This window comes from Dermacentor andersoni, chromosome 6, assembly GCF_023375885.2.
Source record: "Dermacentor andersoni chromosome 6, qqDerAnde1_hic_scaffold, whole genome shotgun sequence".
Classification (NCBI taxonomy): domain Eukaryota; kingdom Metazoa; phylum Arthropoda; class Arachnida; order Ixodida; family Ixodidae; genus Dermacentor; species Dermacentor andersoni.
In genome coordinates this window covers 96,160,116-96,185,019 of record NC_092819.1, presented here as the reverse complement: position 1 = coordinate 96,185,019, position 24,904 = coordinate 96,160,116, and the positions used below count along the sequence as shown (strand labels likewise).

Here is a 24,904-nt window from a genome sequence, read left to right as displayed (position 1 = left end):
TTTGTCTCGACGTCCTGAGGACTCCTTCTGCTGGGTTCTTTCTCCTTTATTTTCTCTGTCGCGATGCGCCGTTAGCGGCCACCGTCGCAATTAGATTTAGGTTCGGCCGTGTTACTGAAACTTGTGTCTGTTTCGAATCATAGCTTAATAATTTTTATTTGTTCTTTCCGGAGAACTTCGCCTATATGGGCTCCCTTGCTGCGCGCGCGGGATCGCCTCCTCCTAGCTGGGACTGGCACATACATATATATTACATACTTGGCCTATTTTTGTTCAAAATCAGTCGTTTCACAAACGTGCTAGCGGCGACCGCACGCTGCAGACATGTGACAGGTACCCATGTCATCTATCCATAGCTTCGTCAGTCGTGGACGAAGCGTCTGCAGATGACACATGTTCGGAGGATTTACCATGACCTCGCGCCAGGCGCAGTTGACGGATCAGCTAATTAAAGCGTTATAATAAACCGTGTGACAAGACGGGACACGGAGGTAATGCGGGTGTCACACGGCGACACTTTCGCTCGCGATCTAACTAGATCGGGAAAACATTTCTCGGTCGCGATAGGCTCGAACATTCGCACGAGATGCGTCAAGGGAACCAATCGCGCTCGAGATGTTAAATCCTTACCAGGCTCGATTGCGGTTAAAAGAGCCCCACGTGACACCGGTATGAGAATGGGAACAGTCTGCGCTCGTCTGTTCCCATATTTTACCTTGTGCCCCGTGATCTCACGCACTTTGCTCCATTTGTTTTATACATCAGACTTAGAGCTATATATGCAGAAAGTGCGCAAATTATTATGCCCCCGTATACTAAACTCAGACAGCACTACCTATAATGTAAGGTGTGTGCAAATATTCGACATTTGTAATGCGAATCGAATTGCCTCTTGCACTTGATTCATAATCGATTAAATAATTCACTATTCAGCATTGTTGAATATTTGTTTCCTTCGAATGTATTAATACTAGAACCATTACTGGGAGTTTTCAAGGAGAGGAAACGCTGGAATTGAGGACTCTTCCGAATCATTCTATTGCAGAAGAACTGCGGTTGCCAAGCAAGGGAACCAGTTCCTCATCGAACGCCCTGGGGAAGTAACTTCTAATTTTCAGAGATTCAATAAGAATGGCTCGCTTTTAGGCTTCATACGTGGATCCTCTGTCTGTGACAAGCGTAGGGACATAAAATATTTGGTTCGATTTGAATTTATTGTATCAATTTATTATTCGGTTAGTATTCCCGTGTTTGAATCTCCTCAAAATAAGTTGCGATACTACATTGTAATGGTTCTCTCCGTCAACGAACACACTACTATGCGTTCATCTGGTGAAAGCGATATTTCCTTGTTCAGTCACTGTTATAGTCATGGTGCACCAGCCAACAGTGAAAACAGTTATTTTTCATTTGCAAGTTACTCACTTGTCCGGACCTCCCGTTGGGACCTGAATTACACAAATCTGTCAAAAAGTGCACATAATTCTCATTTGTTTTCTCACCAAATGGAACTCTTCGCAAATTTCGTGTTTCACCTTGTCCTTAGAAGAAAAAAAATATTCGATTCGATATTCGAAGGTCGTCTTTCTCGAATACTCGTATTCGATTTGACTCGGAAATTTCGCTATTCGAACAACCCTAGTGTAGTATAGATAACAGCACACTTTTTATGACATCTTCGTCTTGTGTAAAGAGCTCTCGCATTTCTTTGTCCAAGGAATCCGTGTGTGAACGTGGCTTTCCCGAACAGCTTCAGTTTCCGCGCTGTCAGTGTCAGCTGTCTCATTTTTTTTCCTCTTTACTCTGCGGTCTGTGCTCGTTGGGCGGCGAGGACCTCAAGATTTACGACCTTACAACGAGCCAAGTTAAACTCAGTATGAGCACGAGGAAAGGTGTACTGCGCGTGCGCTTTGTCGATCGCCAAACAGGCGGAAGTGCCTTGTGCGCAACAATAGGCACTAGACGGTCACTCTTGCATGTGTTTGCAAGTGTACCCAGAGAGAAACGAGAGTGGGCGTAAATGTGCCTCTGCACGCTGTGCTCCCTCCGAGCGATTGTTCAGGCCTTCCATGCAAACATACCAAGGAGGGAAAGCAAACATCGCAAAGCTGACTTTATGGAAGAAAGCTCAAATAAAACTCGAGTGAGACAGGTTATAGAAAAGTAAAACAATGAAACGCTTTTCGAGAGAGCAGCTGGCACGACTTGCGTTCGTCTAAAAGAAAGAAAAAAAGTGCGTGTGCGCTTTAAGCGCTGAGAGTACCATCCGGTCAGCTGTCGAGCGCGTTAAGGGCGGACGTTCATGTCACGCTAGGCAACAGTACTGCTCTACGTGTGCCTTACTTCGTAACGATCCGTTCCATGTTCCATTATTTTAGCCCTTCTTCATTTGCCCGGATGAAGCCGTGATTCATTACCGCTGCAGGATCAGTCCATCAACGCAGAGGATGTTAAGAAAAAAAAAAGAACAGTCTCGTTAAAAAATGTACGGCTCCAGGTGAACGTACGTTGAATCCCCTATATGTTAGCAAACTTTTTCTAATCTTATCACGTTGAATCCCCTATATGTTAGCAAACTTTTTCTAATCTTATCACGCCATCTTATACTCCGGCGGCCCGGCCCGTTATAACTCCCTTAATACCTACTACATTAATTACCTAAACATTTCGCAGGTTATCTTCTCTACGCATTGTGACCTATACACCAACTTCACTTCCACTAAATCTCAACCGTAGAATATCAGCTGCACCACTTTTGCTCCACGTCGCGCTTTTAATTTTTCATTCCATTCGCCATTGCGCGGTCCTTAGCTCCTTCTCAAACTCCGTCATTTATCATAAGTTTGAGCATTGCAGATTTGTACGTGTAGAATACACTAATTATATATTTCAAACGCATACACATTGGAACGGATAACTTGTTCTGATCGGCATCCACAGCATCGAAGTGTAAAAAACACCTATCGATTGTACGGAGCAAATTTTATTGAGATAGCAATTGCGCGGACACACGAGGCGCGTTCGCGATGCCGTAGTTCTAGTAACGTTGCCGCCGCCGCCGCCGTGCTGTCCCGGTATCGATGACGCATGTGCGGCCCGCGCGTGGATGACCTCCAGAGACGCAGTGCGTTGGACTCCAAAAACCACCCGTGACAAAACCGTCTGGCTCCACTCAGTCGACTCTGCCGGAGCCAAGGCAGCAGTCTGGCTTCCGCTGCAAATGAGGTGCAGGGGACTCGGGAGAAGGTGAAGGATGGCTTTGCGGACTTCCTGCCTGTCTATAGTCGTGAGCCCACATAACAGCTGCAGTTGCAAAAAAAAAAAAAAAAAAAGGAAACACACAAGTCCTCGCCGTGCGCTTCGCAGAATAGCGCACTTTTATTGTTGTACTGTCCATGGGCACAGGCATGGCCTGTTGTCTGCTGCGAGGCTGTCCTAGAGCTTTTCAATGATAATGGCAGAACCACCACCGCCTCCGTTGCAGATGCCGGCCAGGCCGTATTGCCCAGATTGGAGATGAAGAGCGAGCCTTCCCGTGATTCGAGCACCCGACATTCTGCACGCCAGCAGTTATGGTGCACAATTATCAGTCGAGTCAAATGTGTACAAGTTGTCGAAAATAAAATTGGATGAGTGATCTTGATTAAGAAACACAACAACAACGGAGAAAGCTCTACGTAAACGGAACAGGTAGTTGCTCCCAACATGCGTATCCTAATCGTCCATATATATATATATATATATATATATATATATATATTTCCATTTCAATCAGCGAACATCTTCAGTTAATTGTGAATAGTTGAAGCGCACATAAACTAAATGTAAGAACCCTGGGAAACATGCAGAAGGAATAGCAAAATTCCGCTGAGTCTTGCAGTAAAAGAAATCACAGAAAGAAGAGACAAACCTGCTCGTGGTGATATAAATTTGGGTGTGGATTTATTTATCTTGAAAATTCGTGAGAAGGTGGGAACAAAAGCTAAACTAGTTTGGTGGTACATTTACTGTATAAAATTAAAAAAAAAACGAGATTCCGAGATTTTACGCGCGAAAACGACGGTTTGATTATGACGCAGGCCGTAGTGAGGGACTCCGGATTGATTTTGACCACCAGGTTCTTTTTTAACGTGCACCAAATGCGCTATGCACGGGCGTTTTTGCAATTCACCCCCACCGAAATGCGGCCTCCGCGGCCGGGATTCGATCCCGCGCCCTTAGTAGCGCAATGGCAAAGCCACCTAACCACCACGACGGGTGCATGAACTCTTTGGCACATGTTCAGTGACACATGGATGATGGAAGTGAAACGCAAATAGACGCCTGCTGGGGAACATTAAAGCTTTAGAAACATAACAAAAGAAAAGAACAAATGCATTGTGCAATTTTCATTCCAGCTGACATGCAGCAATCGTCCTGATGTAGCGCACCTGGAGGAAGACTGTATGAATTATTAATTATATTAAAACACATATTAGGGAGCCCTCATGCACGTGCGCACGCGCACGTTTGCATGAAGCCTCCGTATAATAGATGTAAAGAGTTAATAACGATGTGGCCGAGCTCAGTCGAGATAAGTCTTACGTATAGTGAGAGTACAACACCTCCGATAGAAGAGCGCTGAGAAGCAAAAAAGAAAAAGAAATACATTGGAACAGGAGCGGAAGCAGAGTTATTTATAGAGGCAAGGAGACAGCGAAGCAAAACGAATTATGATCGCCATCGAAGCAAACTCAGAAAAACTATACGAAAAGACGGGTGCGTTATTGGGATATGGGAGTGCAGCTGCATGTCACTGTATCGTCACAGGAGACCGCCACACGACCCTTACAAGAAAAATCTCATCACACCATCTTATCCTCTGACGGCCAATGGAAATTTACCGGCCGTTTCGGTGCTAGAGACGACAGACGCCGGCTTTATCGCTCAATGGGCCATTTTGACGCTTTCGCATAAAAAAAGAAGAGGCCGATAGATAGATAGATAGATAGATAGATAGATAGATAGATAGATAGATAGATAGATAGATAGATAGATAGATAGATAGATAGATAGATAGATAGATAGATAGATAGATAGATAGATAGATCTCTAAATGGTTTTTTTTTCATGCACGATAAGCGAGTGTCCACTGTACTGCTAAACTGCAAATAGCTATACTGATTACTCATATCCAACATGAATGCATTTTCACTGTTTTATTTGCGGCATATATTTCAGAGCATGCGCCCTGGTTTTTTACTATTATTCTTTTTCTGATTATTCGTACAGTTCCTAAGTATATAACTTTCGCTGTGGTTGAGAATTGACACTTTTGCATGTACAGGCATATTAATTGTTTTGTTTCCTACCGTATCGTTTTTGCATTCATTAATTTGCGTTGCCAGTAGCTTGGTTTATCTATTTCACAGAAATTGATGAAGTATTACTTCTGTATAACGATGCATCATGCGCAGACGAAATCGCGTTTAATGATTAATTTGTGCAATAGCTCCTATGTTTTCTCGCAATCGCCGAAAAAAAATGTGCATCTATTTTTATGTATACGATTCAATTTCGTGTTCATAGGTGGAATGGACAAAGCAGCGCGACAAAGAATGCAGATAAGAGTATATATATAGAGAACCCCATTCGAACCACTTTACACCCTACATATCACTGTCATAGTTTTAATACATTTAGATTTTACGCAAATTACAGCGAACGTTTTAGGCCACTATACAGCCGTGTCCCATATACCCTTTGCCATTGACCAGCGACAGTGAGGGTGACGTGGCGTTGCGGCGATGCCCTCTCCCCTAGCGCAACACCTAGCGCGCTGTTGCGGCAGGAGGTGTCCCCTTTCGCCCGCTCGTAACATGGTAGTGACGTGGCGTCGCAGCCAATGGAAATTTACCTGCCATTTCGGTCATAGAGACGACAGACGCCGGCTTTATCACTCAATGGGCCATTTTGTCGCTTTCACATAAAAAAGAGGCCTATATAACTACGATATTGAAACGTGGTTAGGCCTGCGACACGCAAGCCTGGCGTGGAAACCCTGCCTGCATTTTTAAGTCACGCGATAGTGGCTTGCACATTCGGCTGCAGAGATAGGTCAGTCATCTTTTAACATGAATAAGTGATTTCGTTTCCATTGTTATCTGTATCCCTTTCGTCATCCCGCAGGCCAGAGTTTGACGCCCGAAGCAATGCTTTTAGCTTAGTTATCAGCAAATCACGCCCGACGTATTTGGCACGACACCCAGTTGAACACCTGATTGAGTTACCAAACGAAATTAATTTTGGTAACTTCCTACAGTTACATTCGACAGCATATGACCGTGTAGCACATTTCGGTCTTATTGCATAATTATCCGCCCTGGGAATCGACAGTCTAACTGTCGGGGATTAGAAACTATTTATCTTGTCGCCTTCAATTCTCAGTCACAAATAATTTTTCTTCTTCCCTCTGTGACGTAATATCTCTTGTACCGCAGGGTGGCGTCCTGGTCCCCTTACTGCTTTTAATTTACATTAATGACAACATTAACATATCTTCCAGTATAAGGCTCTTTGCCGATGACTGCATTGTCTGCTGGGTTATTAAAAAGGCCAATGACCATCTTACCCTTCAAATGAAGCAAACTTAATGCTATTAACTCCTGCTGAGATAAATGGCTAATTCCCCTTAATTTAACTAAAAGCAAGGCAGTTTCATCCACGAAGATAATGGAAGAGAGAATAGTCTAGAGGAATTTGAAATCCCACAAGTAACGCCGGAAGAAGTAAAGAAAGCCTTGGGAGCTATGCAAAGGGGGAAGGCAGCTGAGGAGGATCAGGTAACAGAAGATTTGTTGAAGGATGGTGGGCAGATTGTTCTAGAAAAACTGGCCACCCTGTATACGCAATGCCTCATGACTACGAGCGTACCGGAATCTTGGAAAAACGCTAACATAATCCTAATCCGTAAGAAAGGACAGTAAGACGACAGACGCCGGACAGTAAGCGGATCGGCCTATCCGCTTACTGTCCGTTGCCTACAAAGTATTTACTAAGGTAATTGCAAATAGAATCAGGAACACCTTAAACTTCGGTCAACCAAAGGACCAGGCAGGATTCCGTAAAGGCTACTCAACAATAGACCATATTCACACTATCAATCAGGTGATAGAGAAATGTGCGGAATATAACCAACCCTTATATATAGCTTTCATTGATTACGAGAAAGCATTTGATTCAGTCGAAACCTCAGCAGTCATGGAGGCATTGCGGAATCAGGGTGTAGACGAGCGGTATGTAAAAATACTGAAAGATATCTATAGCGGCTCCACAGCCACCGTAGTCCTCCATAAAGAAAGCAACAAAATCCCAATAAAGAAAGGCGTCAGGCAGGGAGATACGATCTCTCCAATGCTATTCACAGCGTGTTTACAGGAGGTATTCAGAGACCTGGATTGGGAAGAATTGGGGATAAGAGTTAATGGAGAATACCTTAGTAACTTGCGATTCGCTGATGATATTGCCTTGCTTAGTAACTGAGGGGACCAACTGCAATGCATGCTCACTGACCTGGAGAGGCAAAGCCGAAGGGTGGGTCTAAAAATTAATCTACAGAAAACTCAAGTAATGTTTAACAGCCTCGGAAGAGAACAGCAGTTTACGATAGGTAGCGAGGCACTGGAAGTGGTAAGGGAATACGTCTACTTAGGACAGGTAGTGACTGCGGATCCGGATAATGAGACTGAAATAATCAGAAGAATAAGAATGGGCTGGGGTGCGTTTGCCAGGCATTCTCAGATCATGAACAGCAGGTTGCCATTATCGCTCAAGAGAAAAGTATATAACAGCTGTGTGTTACCAGTACTCAAGTACGGGGCAGAAACTTGGAGGCTTACGAAAAGGGTTCTACTTAAATTGAGGACAACGCAACGAGCTATGGAAAGAAGAATGATAGGTGTAACGCTAAGGGATAAGAAAAGAGCAGATTGGGCGAGGGAACAAACGCGAATTAATGACATCTTAGTTGAAATCAAGAAAAAGAAATCGGCATGGGCAGGACATGTAATGAGGAGGGAAGATAACCGATGGCTATTAAGGGTTACGGACTGGATTCCAAGGGAAGGGAAGCGTAGCAGGGGGCGGCAGAAAGTTAGGCGGGCGGATGAGATTAAGATGGTTGTAGGGACAACATGGCCACGATTAGTACATGACTGGGGTAGTTGGAGAAGTATGGGAGAGGCCTTTGCCCTGCAGTGGGCGTAACCAGGCTGATGATGATGATGATGATGATGATGATGATGATGATGATGATGATGAAGGCAGTTTCGTTAAGGGGTAAGCACTCTTAAGTCTGGATCTCCTTATTCTATACAAGACCCCACAGTGTTGTCTCATGCTTCTTCATACACCTACTTAGGCATCAGTCTACCTCCTATCCTCTCCTGGAAGGAGCACGTAACTACCATATGTGCTAGGGCATCTAAAACACTTGGCTATTCGCGTTGTAATTTGCGCAATTTGAACTCAAATGTACGTAAATTACATACTAAAAATGTTCGCGCTATTTTCCTATTTATTCCCGTGCATGTGTTTGGAATAAACTTCAGCTGTGAGTTAGCATCCGCCCTTGTTTTTTTCTCGGCTCGTCCTCGTGTATCCGCGCAAACTTTTTCAGTACGCATTTCAACCAACTAGCCCAACTTTCTTCTCTTCATGAACTTGAAAAAAAGGGGTACCGTCGAAACACAAGGACGCTCTTCTAAGTACGTAAATGAGTCTATATAATTTTCCTTCGCCCGCAGTTGGAATTCGCCTCATCAGTCTGCTCTCCTGATCAGAAATACCTCGTTAACAAGATAGAGTCGATACAAAATAGGGCCGCTCGATTTATATAATCCAACTACGACCGCCATTTCAGTGTTCCGAACCTTAAACAGGATCTTTACCTCCAGCCGTTGGATACAAGTCGCTCCGTTTCACATTTATGTCTACTGCCATAAATACGTTCCTATCCTTCCATCTCTTCGCTTACCATTTCGCCCTCCCACACGCCCCCCCCCCCCCCCCCCCTCAACACGACGTCTACATAATAACTTGAGCATCAAACGCATTTTTGGAAGGACTCAAGCTTCTAACATCTGCACTACCACGCACCGTTGCACTTTGGAATGATGTTCCCGAAGCTGACCGTAACCACTTTCGGGAACAACTGGGCAGACATTCTAATATTGTGCAATGATTCCACATTTTCTTGTATTGCATACTGAGTAGGTCTGTATAGTACACTGGTGACATTCCTGTGCTTTGTTTTAGTTGTTCTCTGTTGACATATAATTCTGTTTATTGCTTGGTGTCCTCCTCACTCGATGCTTCTTCGGAAGCCCTGTGATGTATTCTTAATAAATAAATAAATAAATAAATAAATAAATAAATAAATAAATAAATAAATAAATAAATAAATTTTTCCGCTCTGCGAAGGTGGATGACCGTTGAAGCTGTGTAGTACACGACAAGGAAGTGACACAGAATTTTGAACAAAGGTATACTAACACATTTATTGTCTTGATCGGTGGACATCGTGACGAAAAGTACACACACACATTTATTTTTGTACATCCGCGTTCATTAGTATTATAAATTCGTTATATGCACTCGTGTTTTCATTTCGCGATATATTAAGGTAAATAATTTGAGACCGAAAGCATCGCACCGACTGGCAGGGGGCCAGTGCCGTCAGCGCCGTTGCAAAGGGAGGGACGTACAGTATGGGAACGCGAGCATGGTGAGCGGCAACGGAGCCAGCTGTGGAGGAAGACAACGACGACGAACGCACGAGCAGTGGCCCGAACCATTACTGATGATGATAGTTTTTTTTCACACACAGATTTGTTGACGGACACGAAAAATGCACGAAACTCTATTCGTAAACAGCGTTGTTGTAATAAACGCGCCTAACTGGCACGCCCTGTTAAAACTCTGTACACGGACCATTTGGCGTTCCCAACAGCTATTCTAAATTTCGTTGCTGCTTTCTCCCGGTAAGAGAGATAAAAGCGAAGACAGGGAGTTTAACCAGAGGATATCTGCATTTGGATACTCTGTACTGCAGAAGGGGGAAATGGGTGGGAAAAGCGAGAGAAAAGGAAGGGAAGAATGAACAACATAAAAATATAAGAAATATAAGAATGTCCATATGGGCACTGTCACAAAGTCTGTGAAAGCGCTACGTGGTCGCACAGCGTCAATGTCCCACTGTGACATAGGCGACATACAGTACACAGTTTCGCCCCCGGTAAGCACTAAACTCTCGGAAAGTACTTTTCCTATTTGCAGTGAAAGTTTCGGACTGGACTTTCTCTACTGCCTCTACAGTCGCAAGAACAGCTTCTCTGTGAAAAGAGAGAGAGAGAGAGAGAGAGAGAGAGAGCGAAAGCCAGAGGAAGATATAAAAACAAAACAATGTAAAGGCAAAGTCGACTTACCCGAGCGGATGTCCTAGGCTGACTCCGCCTCCATGAATATTGACCTTTGAGTGTTCCAGGCCGAGATGTTTCATGTTGCAAAGCACTGCGGCACTGAAGGCTTCGTTTATCTCGATCATGGACATGTCTTCAAATTTCAAGCCGGCTTGATTCAATGCCTAGTAGAGATGGCAAGAAAAAAAAGGCGAAGAGGAGGGGGAACAGTAATGCAAGTCGTCGCAAATAAAAGAAGTCGAAAATGCGAGAGCTTTAATTAACTACGTCGCTTCGTCATCCGCGAAATAGACGCGCACATACAAACGCTGCAGGCTAACACTTTCCCCACCAGCCATAAATAATAAAAATGACCACCCTGCATAGTCGGAAACCAGACTAAGATCTGGATTGCCCCTTCGAAATGCCGCAAGTATGACGGCAATTTACTCCCGAACTCTAAACACAGCAGCCAGGCAGGACGGGTTCACAAATGTAAGGCTCAGAAACCTGCACGACGACTACTCGATAGAAGCCCTAACGGCTTTCTTTAATAGCCACTGGGAAGCGGGAACATTGCCGATGAAATGGAAGCACGCTCACGTAGTAGAACTGATACCAAAACCGCGCAAGACTCCAGGCCTCAGCAACACGCGACACATATCCCTGACCTCGTGTCTGTGCAAACTTATCGAAAACTCATTGCTCAATCGCCTGAAGTCCCACGTGGATGAGACGGATTTCTTTCCTGGCACAATGTAGGCTCCAGGCCACATTTTTCTACTCAATACGTGAAGCACAGGACCATGTCACCACCACATGGAAAACGCATACTCGCACTGAACCTTAAAGGAGCATTTGGCAATGTAGCTCATGAGATCATCCTAAAGAACAGTTGTCACAACCAAATTACGGCGATCGAGTCGATAATTATGTTCGAGCATGCTAAACACACCGCACGGTAACGGTAGGCGTGGATACCTTGAGAACAGAAGAAATAATTTTCCAAATAGAGGCACTCCTGAGGGATTGATCTTATCATCTTTTCTTTTCAACGTCACCATGAAAAACCTTCCAGAGTATCCAGAGAAGATCGCACTTTCGTCACGCCATATATGCGGCCAACATGATCATTTTGACAACTACAGGCCCGGATAAAGAACAGCAGGATGCCGTATACAAGCGGCGGCAGACACTGTCACCGACTACGTCGAAGAGTGCATCCTGGAATGCTTCCCAGAAAAATCCGAGCTCCTCGTCCTCAAAAATACATCCAGAAGAAGTAGCATGAGTAGAAATGCCATTGAAATGCCACTCAGCTGGAAACGTGCACCCAGAGTCCAAACACTTCGCATATTAGGTGTTCACATGCAAGATAATGCTCCCAATAACCACACTATAAACGCACTAAGACAAACTGCATGCCTACAGCGTAGCTCGCATGATCAGCAGAGTCGCCAGTCACAGACATGACATGAAGGATGAAGACTTATACTACGCTTGACTCAGGCGCTTATAATCAGTAGACTCACGCACGCAACACCTTTCCTCAACCTAACGTCCACTGAGAGCGTCTTTATAAACGCATTATTACGGACAGCGCACAAACAAGTCCTCGATCTTCCTCTAGGCATAGGAACAACGAAATTTTTTTCCCTGGGCATCCAGAACACCTTAGACGAACTAATTGAAGCACCACCGTCGTGCACAAATCACAAACCTCAACCTCAATAGAACGGGCAGAGCAACTCTCGTACGCTACAACCAACAGTCAACAAGCCCTTCACAAGTCCCTGCATAAGCAAATAGTGGTGGCCCCTATTCAGTGTAACGTGCCCCGTTGTATCCCTTGGGCAGGAGAAAAGCCCGAGCCAAAGCAATAAAAAGAGGATATGGGTACCCTCTAATAATAAGGTACCATTTTCGAAAAACTGTTACTACTAACTCTCGATTATTCGGATATTTACGCGGTCCTCGCCGAGTCGTCCGAATTATCTGTCAGTGACCGTATATCTGAGAAACAACCTTCACTGGTACAGTTTTCTCACCTTAATAAACGGTTGGAATGTTCCAAATGGTCGTTCAATCGTGAGCTTCGGCCCCTAAACCTCCGTGCTTATTGGCCGGTTTTGTGCATAATTTTATATATCTAATTTGGTTATATTGAACTATTTAGCGATAACCATGCATAGTAGTAATAGTAGATAACAATGCATAGTTCCAACGATAATGTACCCTTAGCAAGTAAATTAAAACACGAATAAAAATGCGTAATATCACCATATATTCTTTGCAATCGTACCACAGCCAGTCGTTAAGTCTGGCATAGACCCAAATGCACAATGTGGAGTTAGGATTAAGGCACTGTTACAAATGCAGGCGAAGCAGGGAACGCAAGAACGCAGCAAATTTCCTCTAGATTTGTTGGCATTTAAATTTATGCTGACAGCACGTAGGCCAGTGTTTGACAGCAATCTCTGGCGACATTTAAGAAAAAGAATTGCATCTGCGTTATATAAGAAAAAAATGTGCTTACCTTGGGCATTGCGTATGCTGGGGAAATGCAAAAATGCAACGGTTCCACAGCAGCATCGGCGAAGCCTGAGAACAAAACAAACACAGGGTAAGAAGACTTACGTTTCATGGTGTGACAAGCGGCGTGAAATAAATTCAGCTACGGTACGTCTATCTATTCAGAGTTAGAGCATCGTTACACGCGTTCAAACTGTACCGAGAGCTAAAGCTTACTGTCTCAAAGAAGTCTTAGCAAACCAGAAAAAGACATATTACCTTTTCTTTTGCCACTTCTAGTTCACCAAGAAAACAAAACACGCATGTAGCAATTATGTTATGCTTGGACGTGCACAGTGCGGTGTAGGTCTTTGATTGTCACCTGCTACAGATATACCACAGTAAGGCGAATAATGATCAACTGTAACGGATGTCGTAGGAGTGCTGCGACGCAACCTTGCTGTACCGCTTATGGCTGGCAGTGGCGTTTACGACCGTTTACTTCTACCGCATTGGAATGACCTGTAGACCGACGTGCGGCTCCTGTAGGTGTGAGGAAACCATGGAACACCTACTGTGTATCTTTCCTGACGTCCAACGTCTCTCGTTCCGGACAGCTTTAAACCGACTGGTCTCGAGACCGTTCTACGAGTCAAAGATACTCGGACCGTGGCCTCAGCCGTCACTAGCACAAAATGTGATTCGTGCACTAGTACATTACTTGAAGTGCACCGGTTTGAGAGACCGCTTATAGTGCTCCTGTGGGTCATTTCGATTACATGCAGTGTTAGATCTTTCCATATTTTCCTCCTTCTATTCCCCCTTTTCCATTAACCCCTGGCTAACAAACCGGACAATCGTCTGTCTTTCCTCTCCTTGTTTTCTCTCTCTCTCTCTCGGGCGCGAATTGAAAAAAAGAAAAGAAAGACAGACGTCCTCTTTATAGCATTGTCCCTCAACACGTGACCACTCACCAACGATTCGTGCCAATGGCTTCACTCCAAGCCTTTCTGCCGCTTGGCGAGTCATGAGGACACAAGCTGCCGCTCCGTCATTCAGTGTGCTTGCGTTTGCTGCTGTGATTGTGCCTGCTTAAGAAAGAAGCAGTATTGGGCATCAGATATTCCGCTAAGCCACATAAGGTATACCTGCGTTGGTTAAAAAATATTGCTGAAGGCTTAGTGTCAAATCCGACCTTTCTAATTACTCCCGAAATACTGTTCCTTCGATCAATGGATTGTACTGTACGTACTCTACGTACGCTTAGAATGCACCGAGTAAATGCTAATACCTATGCCACCTTAAGTTCACTTCAATCCAAGCAGAGACGAGTTGAAATCCCAAGTTTCGATAAGGGAATAGAGTCAACCACCACCTTCTTTGTCGAATACTGGCGAAATCTTTCTGAGCTTCTCGAAGTCGGCGCGCTTGTATTCCTCGTCCTCGGTCACCACCACGGCTGGCTTGCCACGCTTTCCAGGGATGGTAACGGGAACGATCTCGGAGGCAAGCACCCCGTCCTGACCATAAGGGGACGAGGAGAGTCAAGCAAAGAAGGTAAACAGGTTGTTGCAAACATTCACGAAGTAAGGAAAATAAACTAGGAAGGTACATTGCGTCAGGCAGCCAGCCTTCGTAACCAAACTCTCCGTGAAGTCATGCCCTTGGCTTTTCCCCCCCAAAAAAAGTCGGCCCAACACGTGATGTATGTAACCGGCGTTCGGAGGGCTCGGCCCAGTGTGCTTAGTTCCCGGTAGGTTTTAATCGATGTACACTTGTTCGAGTGACTTGTTAACAGCCCTGTGCACATTTTTTTTTCTCCCAATACGCTTGCGCAACTTCGGTCATTTATTGCGACGTACGCACTCATCACCTTCGTTGCCGCGCCATCCTGTCGCATCCGTTGTCCTTTCGGAAGAGCGTGCGGTTAGAACGGCTAGCGCAGCAGTTGGAGGCCCTAAAGCTCACCGAGACACGAACACATGTTGAACGGACCCTTTCTGGCTTCAATACAAATCGCGTTACGCTCCCTCCTGGTTCTTTTCTTACTCGATCCATGCATAGCATACATTATGCGCTTAGGACAGCTCTAGCAACTTGTGTTCTACGATAAACAACAGCAACCATAGTTCAGACGGGTAGGGTATTCGCTTTAATTTGGCAGTAAACTGTCGATTACTTTAGCGGCTTAGGCAAACCGTCCAGCTCTCTCTTTCTTTTATTTCGCGCGTGATCTGTCGCATCGCTAACTTCAAGGGGTGAAGTTCCAGGCTTCTCAGTTATGATTCTCATGGGGCTGCTACGGCCTCTCTGATTGGCTCGAAAACGGCAACATGACAGAATTCTACAACTTGGCGTAATGCTACAGTGTCCAGGCTAGAAATCACGGATTTCGTTACATACTTTTATTAATTTATTGCCTAATATTGCGCGGGAAGAATTCTCGAAAGACGCTGGGTTAAGTCTTTAGTCGTCCATTTACGCTACAATTGGACCCTTCTTTATCAACGAAACCTTAACTATTCCCGAGCAAAAGCGACTAACACCAGCGATGTCACAGGAACATCGGGCGCGAACTTCAAGGCTATTACGTATTTTACCTTCGCTGCTTTGGCGCTTCTCTTGTAGCTTTCTATGGCGAACTCATCCTGGTCCTCCCTGGAAACCGCATACTTCTTGGCGGTATGCTCGGTACAGGCACCCTGAAAGACCAAGATGACACTGAGAATGCACAATGCAATAGACCATGCAAAAGCAGGACCAAATGCGAGGATCGACCGGACTCGGCGCGCCCCCTAATTTGGCGAGTTATTACAACGATGTATCCTTCCCGTGTATCAACTTACAGAGTAACCGCGGGCCCCTGCTTTCGCGTATCACCGTAACGCAATGCTCCAAGTTTCTGTCCCATGTGTCAGTATACCGGTAGAATGCAATGACAGCACACTTTTATTTTCAAGGATAGCGGTAAGCTGCCGCTCATGATTTGGTAGTGCTTGTCGTGCGCTCCGACCCATTCTTATTCAGCATAATGTCCTTCTCCATCCGGATCCCCTGTAACAAACGGGCCTGGATAAACGTACTCGTGCTCATATTCTAGAAACTCAATCACGTATTTTCCTTCTCTTGTTAGGTTACTGAACATTACCTTAGTCTTCCGCATATTAATCTTCAGACCTACTCTTACACTTTGTCAGCTAAGGTTCTCAGTCATTCGTTGCAAGTAATCTCCAGCATTGCCATAGCATCCTCAACAGCGTTTCAACATTGCTAATTCCTAATTAAACGCTTGTATTAGTAAACAAATTACTTAAGGAACAAATTAAGGAAATTTGCAAACGTAAATTGCAATCTGCTAGCGCAAGGCAGGGATGCTTCAAGATCGCTGGGAGAGGCCTTTGTCCTGCAGGTGACATAAAAATAGGCTGACGACTATGATGAATTAGGGGAAAAAAGAACAGACGCGCGGTCACCGAGGTGTTCAAGAGGAAATGTTGTCGTCAGTTTGGTGGACGGTGACAGGAGGTACAACATAGCGTTCGACAAGTTTTAGGTTATATATCCGCACAATGCTCTCTTATAATTCCTCACTATTATTTTTTTCGAGTTATATATTCACTCCCATTGATGTCAACTCATGCTCGCTGGCACTAACTCAAGGTCCAACTCTCACGCGCACCAACGGACGTTCGTGTTCTTACTCGCTTTCATTCACCTTTACCGGACCCCACTCATGCTCATGCTCGCGTTTACTAACGCTTACCAGCACTTGCCAGCCCCTTCCTGCTCACGCCCACTAAAACTCAGCGGCGCTCATTGCCGTTCATACACACATCCAATCACACACTTCTTCACTCGCTCCCACTCTGCCCGACGTCTGTGATATCAGTGTGGAGCGAGCATGCAAAAACAAAAACAAAACGTCCTTGCTATACGCATCGACGAGTCATGCTACGTCTCCACAGCGCGACTATTGGTGAGCTATAGTCGGTATAAATATGGAAGTAAACAGCGCCGAAAATAAGACAAGAACAAGAAGACTCGAGCCACAGCACTGCGTCATCGTGCGAAAGCTCGCTGCGAGAAGTTTGCCTCGTAGTTTACAGGAGCATCTACGGAGATCTTTATTGCGTATAATATTCATGCTTGGTGGCAGTGATGTTGCCGTGGAGTGCAAGGACACACTTAACTTGTTTAACTATAGACATTCTCAGATTTGTTCTTTCATCACGTGGTTATTGAGTGTACCAAAGCGCGTCGAATTCGCACAGCACCAGTGTACTAATTGCGCTTTCTATTTCTCTGAATAGTTATGAGCGACACTTAAGGCGTCCGCGGCAGATTCCTTCTTTTCTTCCTCCCCCTATCCAGCAACAACTGCAACACCCCTCTCCCCTCTTAAATACTGTCACCATTTCGTAACGCCGTTTATCAATTACCGCATTTCGCAAATTGCAGTGATTTCCTGACAGCCCTGCCGAATAACACTAGGGGTGTGCAAATAGTGATTTTGGTTCCGAATCGAATATGAATCGAGTAGGGCTAGAAGCGAATCGAATCGTATCGAATACCTATCGTATATTTTTTTTCAATAATGAACAGCCATTATCACAATTATTATAAGATGATACTCACATTCCAGTATTCCAAATGTTAGTAAGTTTCTGTCATTGCATAGTACGTTACGAAACGTTGTTTATTAAAAGCAGCACAAATGAAGCATTAGAAGCAAACAAGTGTCTTCGCATGCACATGACTCTTAAAAAAAAGACATTCTGAGGTTTTACGTGCCAAAACCGCGATATGATTATGAGGCACGCCTTATTGGGGGGTTCCGGATTTATTTGGCTGCCTGGGCTCTTTCCCGCGCACCCAATGCACGGTACACGGGCGCTGATGCATTTCGTCCCCCATCGAAATGGAGCCGCCACGGCCGGGATTCGATCCAGCGACCTCTGATTAGCAGCGCAACGCCAAAGCCACTACGTCAGCACGGCGGGTCATAGGGCTCTTCAGAGAGTGCCAATGATCGCAGTACAACCTCTAAGGTGTGGCTACCTAAGCGGCATAGCCTGCTCCACTACGCGTGTTGTCATGTTTTATGTCTATACTGGGCCCGCGGGGTGAAAATTTACCGTTGTTTTGCTCCAGTTTTATGTTTATTTGGGCGCAGTTTACGTTTTCACATGTTCGAAAAGTATTCGACAAATGTTCGCGTATACGAACAATGACTATACGAGTCGAAGACCGGATCGATTAGGACACCATTTGATTCGTTATTCGAAAGTGTCGAATATTCGCACACCCCTAAATAACACGCGAATATAGCTATGCGACGTCGTTACGTACTACGCAGAAGAGTAGTGTGAAAGAAGGCATACCACATGGATCTTGTGGTAGACGTCGGTCAAGCCGTCGATCAACAGACCGTCCTGGAAACAATGCTGTATTAGTGTAACGAAGAGGCAACTCCAACTCACAACGACGAATGGACTAACAATCATATACCAACCTTCGCCCTATACACCTCCCTGCCGCAACATTAGTACAAATGGACCCGCATGCGCATATTGACTAACTTGATTGATTTACTATATGTGTGTTTCTCACTTACTCTGCGAAACATTAAAAAGTTTACTCGCCTGTAGCTGAACTCCACCGTACGGTGTTTCGCCTCGGCTCATGTAGTACGGGACATTGGACATACTTTCCATTCCTCCGGCCACTACAACCTCCTGCATACAAAAATAATACCAGTTCATAACGCGACAGTGCCCTGCAGCTGCAACAAAATTCTTGTTCGCAACACCACCACCACCATCACCACCACCATCACCACCACCACCACCAACAACAACAAAACTCTAGGCCATAACTTAGCACCGCTAACTTTCGAAGTGTGCGTTAGCATACTTATAATGTGATGATTGTGAAGCCTCGACAGCTGCGCGCGCATGCGTCACTTGCGCTTAACAAAGTGACGCTTCCAGTCCTCGAATATCTTTTACAAACTTGCAATTCGGTGCAAACTGTGAGGCGCTCACTGTACACACCTCGCATTTTCTGCTAGGCACCTCCGAAGTGGATGAAGTGCACCCATAATGCTACAAGGAAATACTTTACCGACGGTGAGATCGAGCGTCCGTCTTCCGGCACAGCAGCTTAGTGCTCAAGCCAAGGCAGCTCAATCAAAGCTCTGACAATCAGGCCACGGTAGCTCGCCTGGTTCTCTCGTGCCAAAGTCGGTCGCTCTTTGGAACGCCCGGCACATACGTCACATGCCACTTTCCAGCATTCCAGCGCTCATAAATCTGTGAAGCCCACCTATAATGCTATCGCAATAATATATATATATGCAGCTCGTGTGGTACCTTGTTTCTACTCCCCAACACAAACCTGTTTGATTTTCGCGTTCATTTGGGCCCGTATTCACAAAAAAAGCTCTTCCACTAGAATTGTTCTCAACAGCAAATTCCAATCAATCAATCAATCAATCAATCAATCAATCAATCAATCAATCAATCAATCAATCAATCAATCAATCAATCAATCAATCAATCAATCAATCAATCAATCAATCAATCAATCAATCAATCAATCAATTATTTCGTAAATATACTTTACAGACAGAGTTATACAAAAGGAGGTCACATAGTAAAAACTGAATTGCGACCTCCTGTTCATGGTTGATATAGAAGTTACATTGGCAAGAAACATCAGCTGAATCGGTACAATTACAGAAATGATAAATAATGAAATACAGATATAAGCAAGTGAAGCTATTAATAGACGACAATGTATCGATAGTACGCAATCCTGCGAAACTAGAAAAAACATAAGATTGAAGAGGAGGAAAAATAATAAAAGAGAGAAGTAAAAAGAAAGTTAGACAACCTGTTGAAGTACATAAGAATGGCAGGTCTAAAATGAAAATCGGTTTATACAGTACGCTGTGTCACATACAAACCACAGAACAAAAAGAAATTCAGTTCATGGCAAATCGATGGGCTTTCTGGAGTTTTATGATTCCAAGGTGGCCGAGAGAGAGAATAAACATCTTTATTATGTGAATGTAGCTTTGGAGAGGCGTCCTCATTCCGGAATGCCTTGAGCTCGAGCTGACCGCGTCCTGGGCCCTCACGATCAGCCGTTGCTGATATCCTTGAGGTCGGAGCTGGCCAAGGCTCTCTCCCAAAGCGTGTTGGTGCGATAAGGGTTTGGAGGTTTTAGTGGTGCCTGTCTGCGGGAGAGCACTTAGGAACTAAAAGCTCTTTGGCCCCGTGCTCTCTAAGAAGGTGCTCATGCTGACCCTTCAGAGTGCCGTCTGTTGCGGAAGGTATTATTCCTTTTTTTTTCGCTTCGTGTAACAATATGCAGGACGTCTGAGTCACTGCTTTAGCGATGCAATCTGTCTATTTCACGTCGCATTTCTTTAACCGCTTCGGTAATATGAAGACAACAGAAAGCTATCTATAGGCTGTTGGTGGAACGGCTTCGACCTGATTTGCCTTACTTTTTTGCTGCCGTTACCGAGCCACGAATTGCGGTAATTGCTATTAGTTGTCTGCTTTTTCATGCAGGTAACTATTAAAAGCAGCTGGATTTCTAAGCAGCTAATTTGTCGCTACCGCGCATGTCTCACTGGAAGGAAGCGTGGAGGGCTGGCGAGAAGTGAGAGAGAATAGTAGGGGGAACCGCGGCGGCTCAATTTTATTTTTATTTTGCCCTTGCCCCAATATTCGTGATGTTGGACACGCTCGATGCCAGGACTAACAAGCTTTTACACGTACACCGATACCCAAGAAAGGTGATGGAAGAGAGTGAAACATGGTGTATCTCAATGGTAAAGCATGGCCCACTTTATGCCAAAGGTGTGGGCTCGGCTTCTACCTGCAGCATGTCGTCTTTTCGAACACCTTAGATTTCATTTCCCCGTGTTTTATTTCCTGGCGCGGCTGCACTCTCCAAGCAAACATTACAACAGACCTCACCTGAGAGCCACACATGAGGCTTTGGGCGGCGAGCATGATGGCCTTCATACCCGATGCACAGAGCTTGTTGATAGTGGTGCACGGGACGGACTCCAGAAGGCCTGAAAATGTGTGTTTTTTAACGAAGTAGGGTATTTCATAACGCAGTTTCCTATTTGTTATTTCTGTGCGAAATGACGAAGGAAGTAAGGAACTGAAAAATTCTGGGGTTTTGCGGTGCCAGAAAAACGCGATGTGATACTGAGGCCCTCCGTGCAGGGGGGGGGGGGGGGGGGGGAGGGTCACCGGATTAATTTTGATCATCCGGGGTTCTTAAACGTGTTCCCAGATCTAAGTATAGGAGCCCTTTTACATTTCACCCCCGTCGAAATGCGGCACAGCCACGGCTGGGATCGAAGTCGTAACCCGTAGCTTAGTAGCGCAATATCGTAGCACTAAGCTACAGCAGGGGCTGAAGTAAGCTGTGATCACCAAATACCTTATTATTTTTCAACAGGCTTAGTCATATTAACGCTGGTGCGACGTGTTTGCTGTAACAAATAACTGAGGGTATATGGCGCAACAAGATGGGATAAACGTTTACACGTTTGTACCGTTCTGTCTTACATAGCAAAAAAAAAAAAAAAGAAGGGACAAGGTCATCGCTAAGCGTTGGCAAGCCACAATCATGAACCCATGACCTCGCACTCAGGCGCAGCACGCGATATTCACCGCGCTAATTTTCCCGCGCCAATTAAAAAATGCTTTAATAAGAGTTTGAGTTGTTCGCCACTTATATATTCAGACGCTTGCAGCATGCGACTCCATATGGTTAGAGAGAAAGTAAAAAAAAGAAAACAGAAAATAACGCATAAAAAATTTAAATTTGCTCTGAAGGCTCTTGGCTCTTGGAATGGCAAATAGCATTCTGTATACATATATCCGTCTAAGTGTCTGTACGTAATTACAGTGTCAAGCTTCCTGACTCATTGGCTTAAATAGCCTTCCCCCTCCGCCCCCTTCCCAACCAGTATCATTATTCCTCTTTTTCCTATCCTCAGCTTTCTTTTTTCCTATTCCTTCCTTCCTAAAGACTACAGGCATGGTTTGTGACCCTCTTGGTGGCAGCTGCCAGCTTGCTCCCTCCCTATCTCCCTCTCGGTCTACTGTACGTGTGTCTTCATAATAATAATAATAATAATAATAATAATAATAATAATAATAATAATAATAATAATAATAATAATAATAATTCTCATGGCCTTCCTTTCACTAGTAAAAGGTGCTTTGCATCATATTTCCCCTCACGCTTCCGTCTGCCCCGTCCCGTCAATGTCCACAATTAAATAACATAATGTCGCTATGTCGCTATGCGACGCTGAGCGCCTGAATACAGACTTGCCTGAGACCTTGATTTCTGTACTATATAAAGCAACCTATATATAGTAGAGATTTGTTAAAAGCGGTTGGAAGAGTGATGCTTTAAATGTAACAGAAAAAGGAAGCAGAATAGAGAGAAAAGGTTTGGCTATACTTGATTCAACCTTGTATATGAAATATTTAAAGGCTTAAGGACTTAATTCTCCGCCGCGGCCACCTCATCTCGATGGGGGCGAAACGATAAAAAAAGAAAAAATAAGTTTGTGCACTGAGATGTAGATGTCACCAACTAGTCCAGTTAAACATACTGCTGCATTTAGGCCACGTTAGCGAACCCCAGGAGGCCAAAATTAATCCGAAGTCCCCCACTACGGCGTGCTTCATAATCAAATTGTGGTTTCGGCGCGTAAAACCCCAAAATTAAAAAAAAAATATATCTATTATGGAAAACTGTCTTATCATGAGTACAAAGGCAAGACACAGTAGAGGGTAAAGGTCGCCCCACATTCAACGTTCTTGCCGGTGTCTCCTGGCATTGTGTCTCTCGGCGGCGTTGCATGAACGGCGCCGGAGAGGGCACCGAGCCACGCGAGAAGCACGCAGTCATGGACGTACGCGAGCCAGCGGTAGCTGCAGCGTCGCACAATGCAATTCATACGTATTTAATCTGAATAAGTGTGTAGTTTCATTCAAGTGAGCTATAAGAAATGTTTTTGATTATGGTTTTATGCCTTATTTGTAGTTCCACACGGCAAAAAAAAAAAATTCAAGGGAGCGCGTTCGAAGGTACGAGCCACTGCCGGACAAAATGAACAGACGATGGACAGGCGACGCTTTTATATCCGCAGACGGCCACGCAGAGAGCACTGCGGTCCCAAAACGTCTGTCGTCAGCCGATCAAGTCTCCGCTGACTGTGAAGCACGTTGCGTCAGGCGATTAGTTGTTAGTCTGCACGGAACGTGTACACGTGTCTGCATAGTAATTGTGGCCCTGGCAATATAGGGAAACGTCTTGAGGAAACGAGGAAATAATGTCCTGCTGTTTTCACAGATGGCGCCGACTACGAACACTGGCGTGCCGTGGTGGTGCGCACGGGAACCGGTCGCTGCAGAAGTCGCCTGCGAAGGTTGCCAGCAGCGTAGCCGCGGCCACGTGCTGATTGGTCTTCGCTCCCCGAGCGAAGGCCGGGCTTCCGCACGTCGGCGCCGAGAGACGCCGAATGACGCCGGCTGACGAAACGTCAGGAGACGCCGGCAAAAACGCTCACTGTGGGCCGACCTTAGACAGACAGACAGACAGAGAGAGAGAGAGAGAGAGAGAGAGAGAGAGAGTTCAGAAAGAAAAGGTAGGGAGGCTAAGCAAGCTGAACCCGGTTGGGTACCTTGCACTGAGAAGGGGGAAAATGAACTGAAAGAGTATAAGGAAGAGAGAATACTTTTCACGGACGCATACACACAATGAAGCGTTCATCGTTCAGTTCCAAGGAGTTCATTGTAAGGGGCCATATAGAAGAGAAATAAACGAGGGAGGTTGTTATCGGCCCCTACTCCGTTTGAAAAAACGGGTATGAATCGGTGGATGGATCCACCGATTCATCTGGCCGCGCCATTGAGTCTTACCTGCTCCCAGAGCTGCCTGCCGCGCCGGATTCATGCCGACTCCAGCGGAGAGAACGTGGCCTATGAACACTTCCTGCACGCGCTCGCACGATATGCCTGCAAACCATGAAGACGACGCCACGCAGAGCAGCATGGTTGTGGGCGGGCGTCAAAACGAACGTTGGCTACTAAGTGAAACCATTATCGTTATCACTGGAACCATCATCATCATTATCATTATTATAGTCACAATCAACTTCATTGCTCACCCGCTCTCTTGACAGCTCCCTTTATAGCGATTGAACCAAGTTCCGTCACTGGCACGGAGGCCAGAGAACTCCGAAAGGAGCCGATAGGGGTCCTTGCAAACGACGCTATTACGACCTCCTGAGGAAAAGGAGGGAAAAAGAAAGACAGAGAAAAAGAAGTGCTAGCGAACTGCGGCAGAATCAATCTGGGCACACGTATATAGTATGCTTAGCACAATGTACGACAGAATATATATATACCTACGGACTTACGAGTTTGCCTAAGTGCTATAGATTACGGTTAAGAGCGTCTCACAGCGCGCATATACTTACATTCAAACCGGAACGACTGTTTTCTTTGGTCTCCATCGTGTACAAGGGGGGTGGTAGGGGGTCTTCAACGACTGCAACGAATGGAGCGAAGCGACAACCTGTATTATATATGTCCACATTTAACATGGACTGACACTTTAGCCTAGTTTGAACCATGAAACAAATGCCTTATGTGCAGCGTTCTGTATCACGTTAAGCACTGAGTAATAATTAACTATCGCCAGCATGCACTCGGCAGAGGTCGATGCGTATTTGTACATACGCGGAAGGATTCGTCGAAATCTGTTATATGCCAAAATTTCTGGTAAAACTCAACAGTTCAGAGACGTTGGTTTCGGTTCACATAGTTTCAGTGTACGTCTGCTAAGCTGAACTTCCGAACAGGCTTTAAAAGCCCCTTTGTGCACACTTCTATTGTACATACTGT

The 24,904-nt window shown here is 45.1% G+C and overlaps 1 protein-coding gene across 2 annotated transcripts; it reads right to left on the bottom strand.

Moving 5' to 3' along the window:
• Positions 1–2,963: 2,963 nt before the first annotated feature.
• Positions 2,964–24,247, bottom strand: LOC126522604 (acetyl-CoA acetyltransferase A, mitochondrial-like). 2 transcript variants are annotated; one of them, XM_055066490.2, is made up of 11 exons: positions 24,166–24,247; positions 23,918–24,013; positions 20,939–21,039; positions 18,590–18,682; positions 18,329–18,379; positions 15,548–15,649; positions 14,323–14,467; positions 13,922–14,038; positions 12,973–13,037; positions 10,464–10,621; positions 2,964–3,556 (listed from the first exon to the last, which is right to left on the bottom strand). In XM_055066490.2, exons 2-11 carry the CDS (start codon positions 23,949–23,951, stop codon positions 3,436–3,438), a joined length of 987 nt encoding a protein of 328 aa, XP_054922465.2. In that variant the 5' UTR covers positions 23,952–24,013; positions 24,166–24,247; the 3' UTR covers positions 2,964–3,435. The 2 variants fall into 2 exon arrangements, with proteins under 2 accessions (XP_054922465.2, XP_054922466.2); XM_055066491.2 differs by having other exon boundaries at positions 13,922–14,035.
• Between the last annotated feature and the right edge of the window lie 657 nt (positions 24,248–24,904).

What these genes read in the sequence shown, in the direction of transcription:
- LOC126522604 (XM_055066490.2), bottom strand. Translation starts at nt 23,951, where the DNA reads ATGAATCCGGCGCGGCAGGCAGCTCTGGGAGCAG. An exon ending in GAAGCGCCAAAGCAGCGAAG is followed by an intron (nt 14,468 to 15,547) that starts GTAAAATACGTA and finishes CCTTATGGTCAG; the next exon opens with GACGGGGTGCTTGCCTCCGA. An exon ending in GCCAGTATTCGACAAAGAAG is followed by an intron (nt 14,039 to 14,322) that starts GTGGTGGTTGAC and finishes TTCTTTCTTAAG; the next exon opens with CAGGCACAATCACAGCAGCA.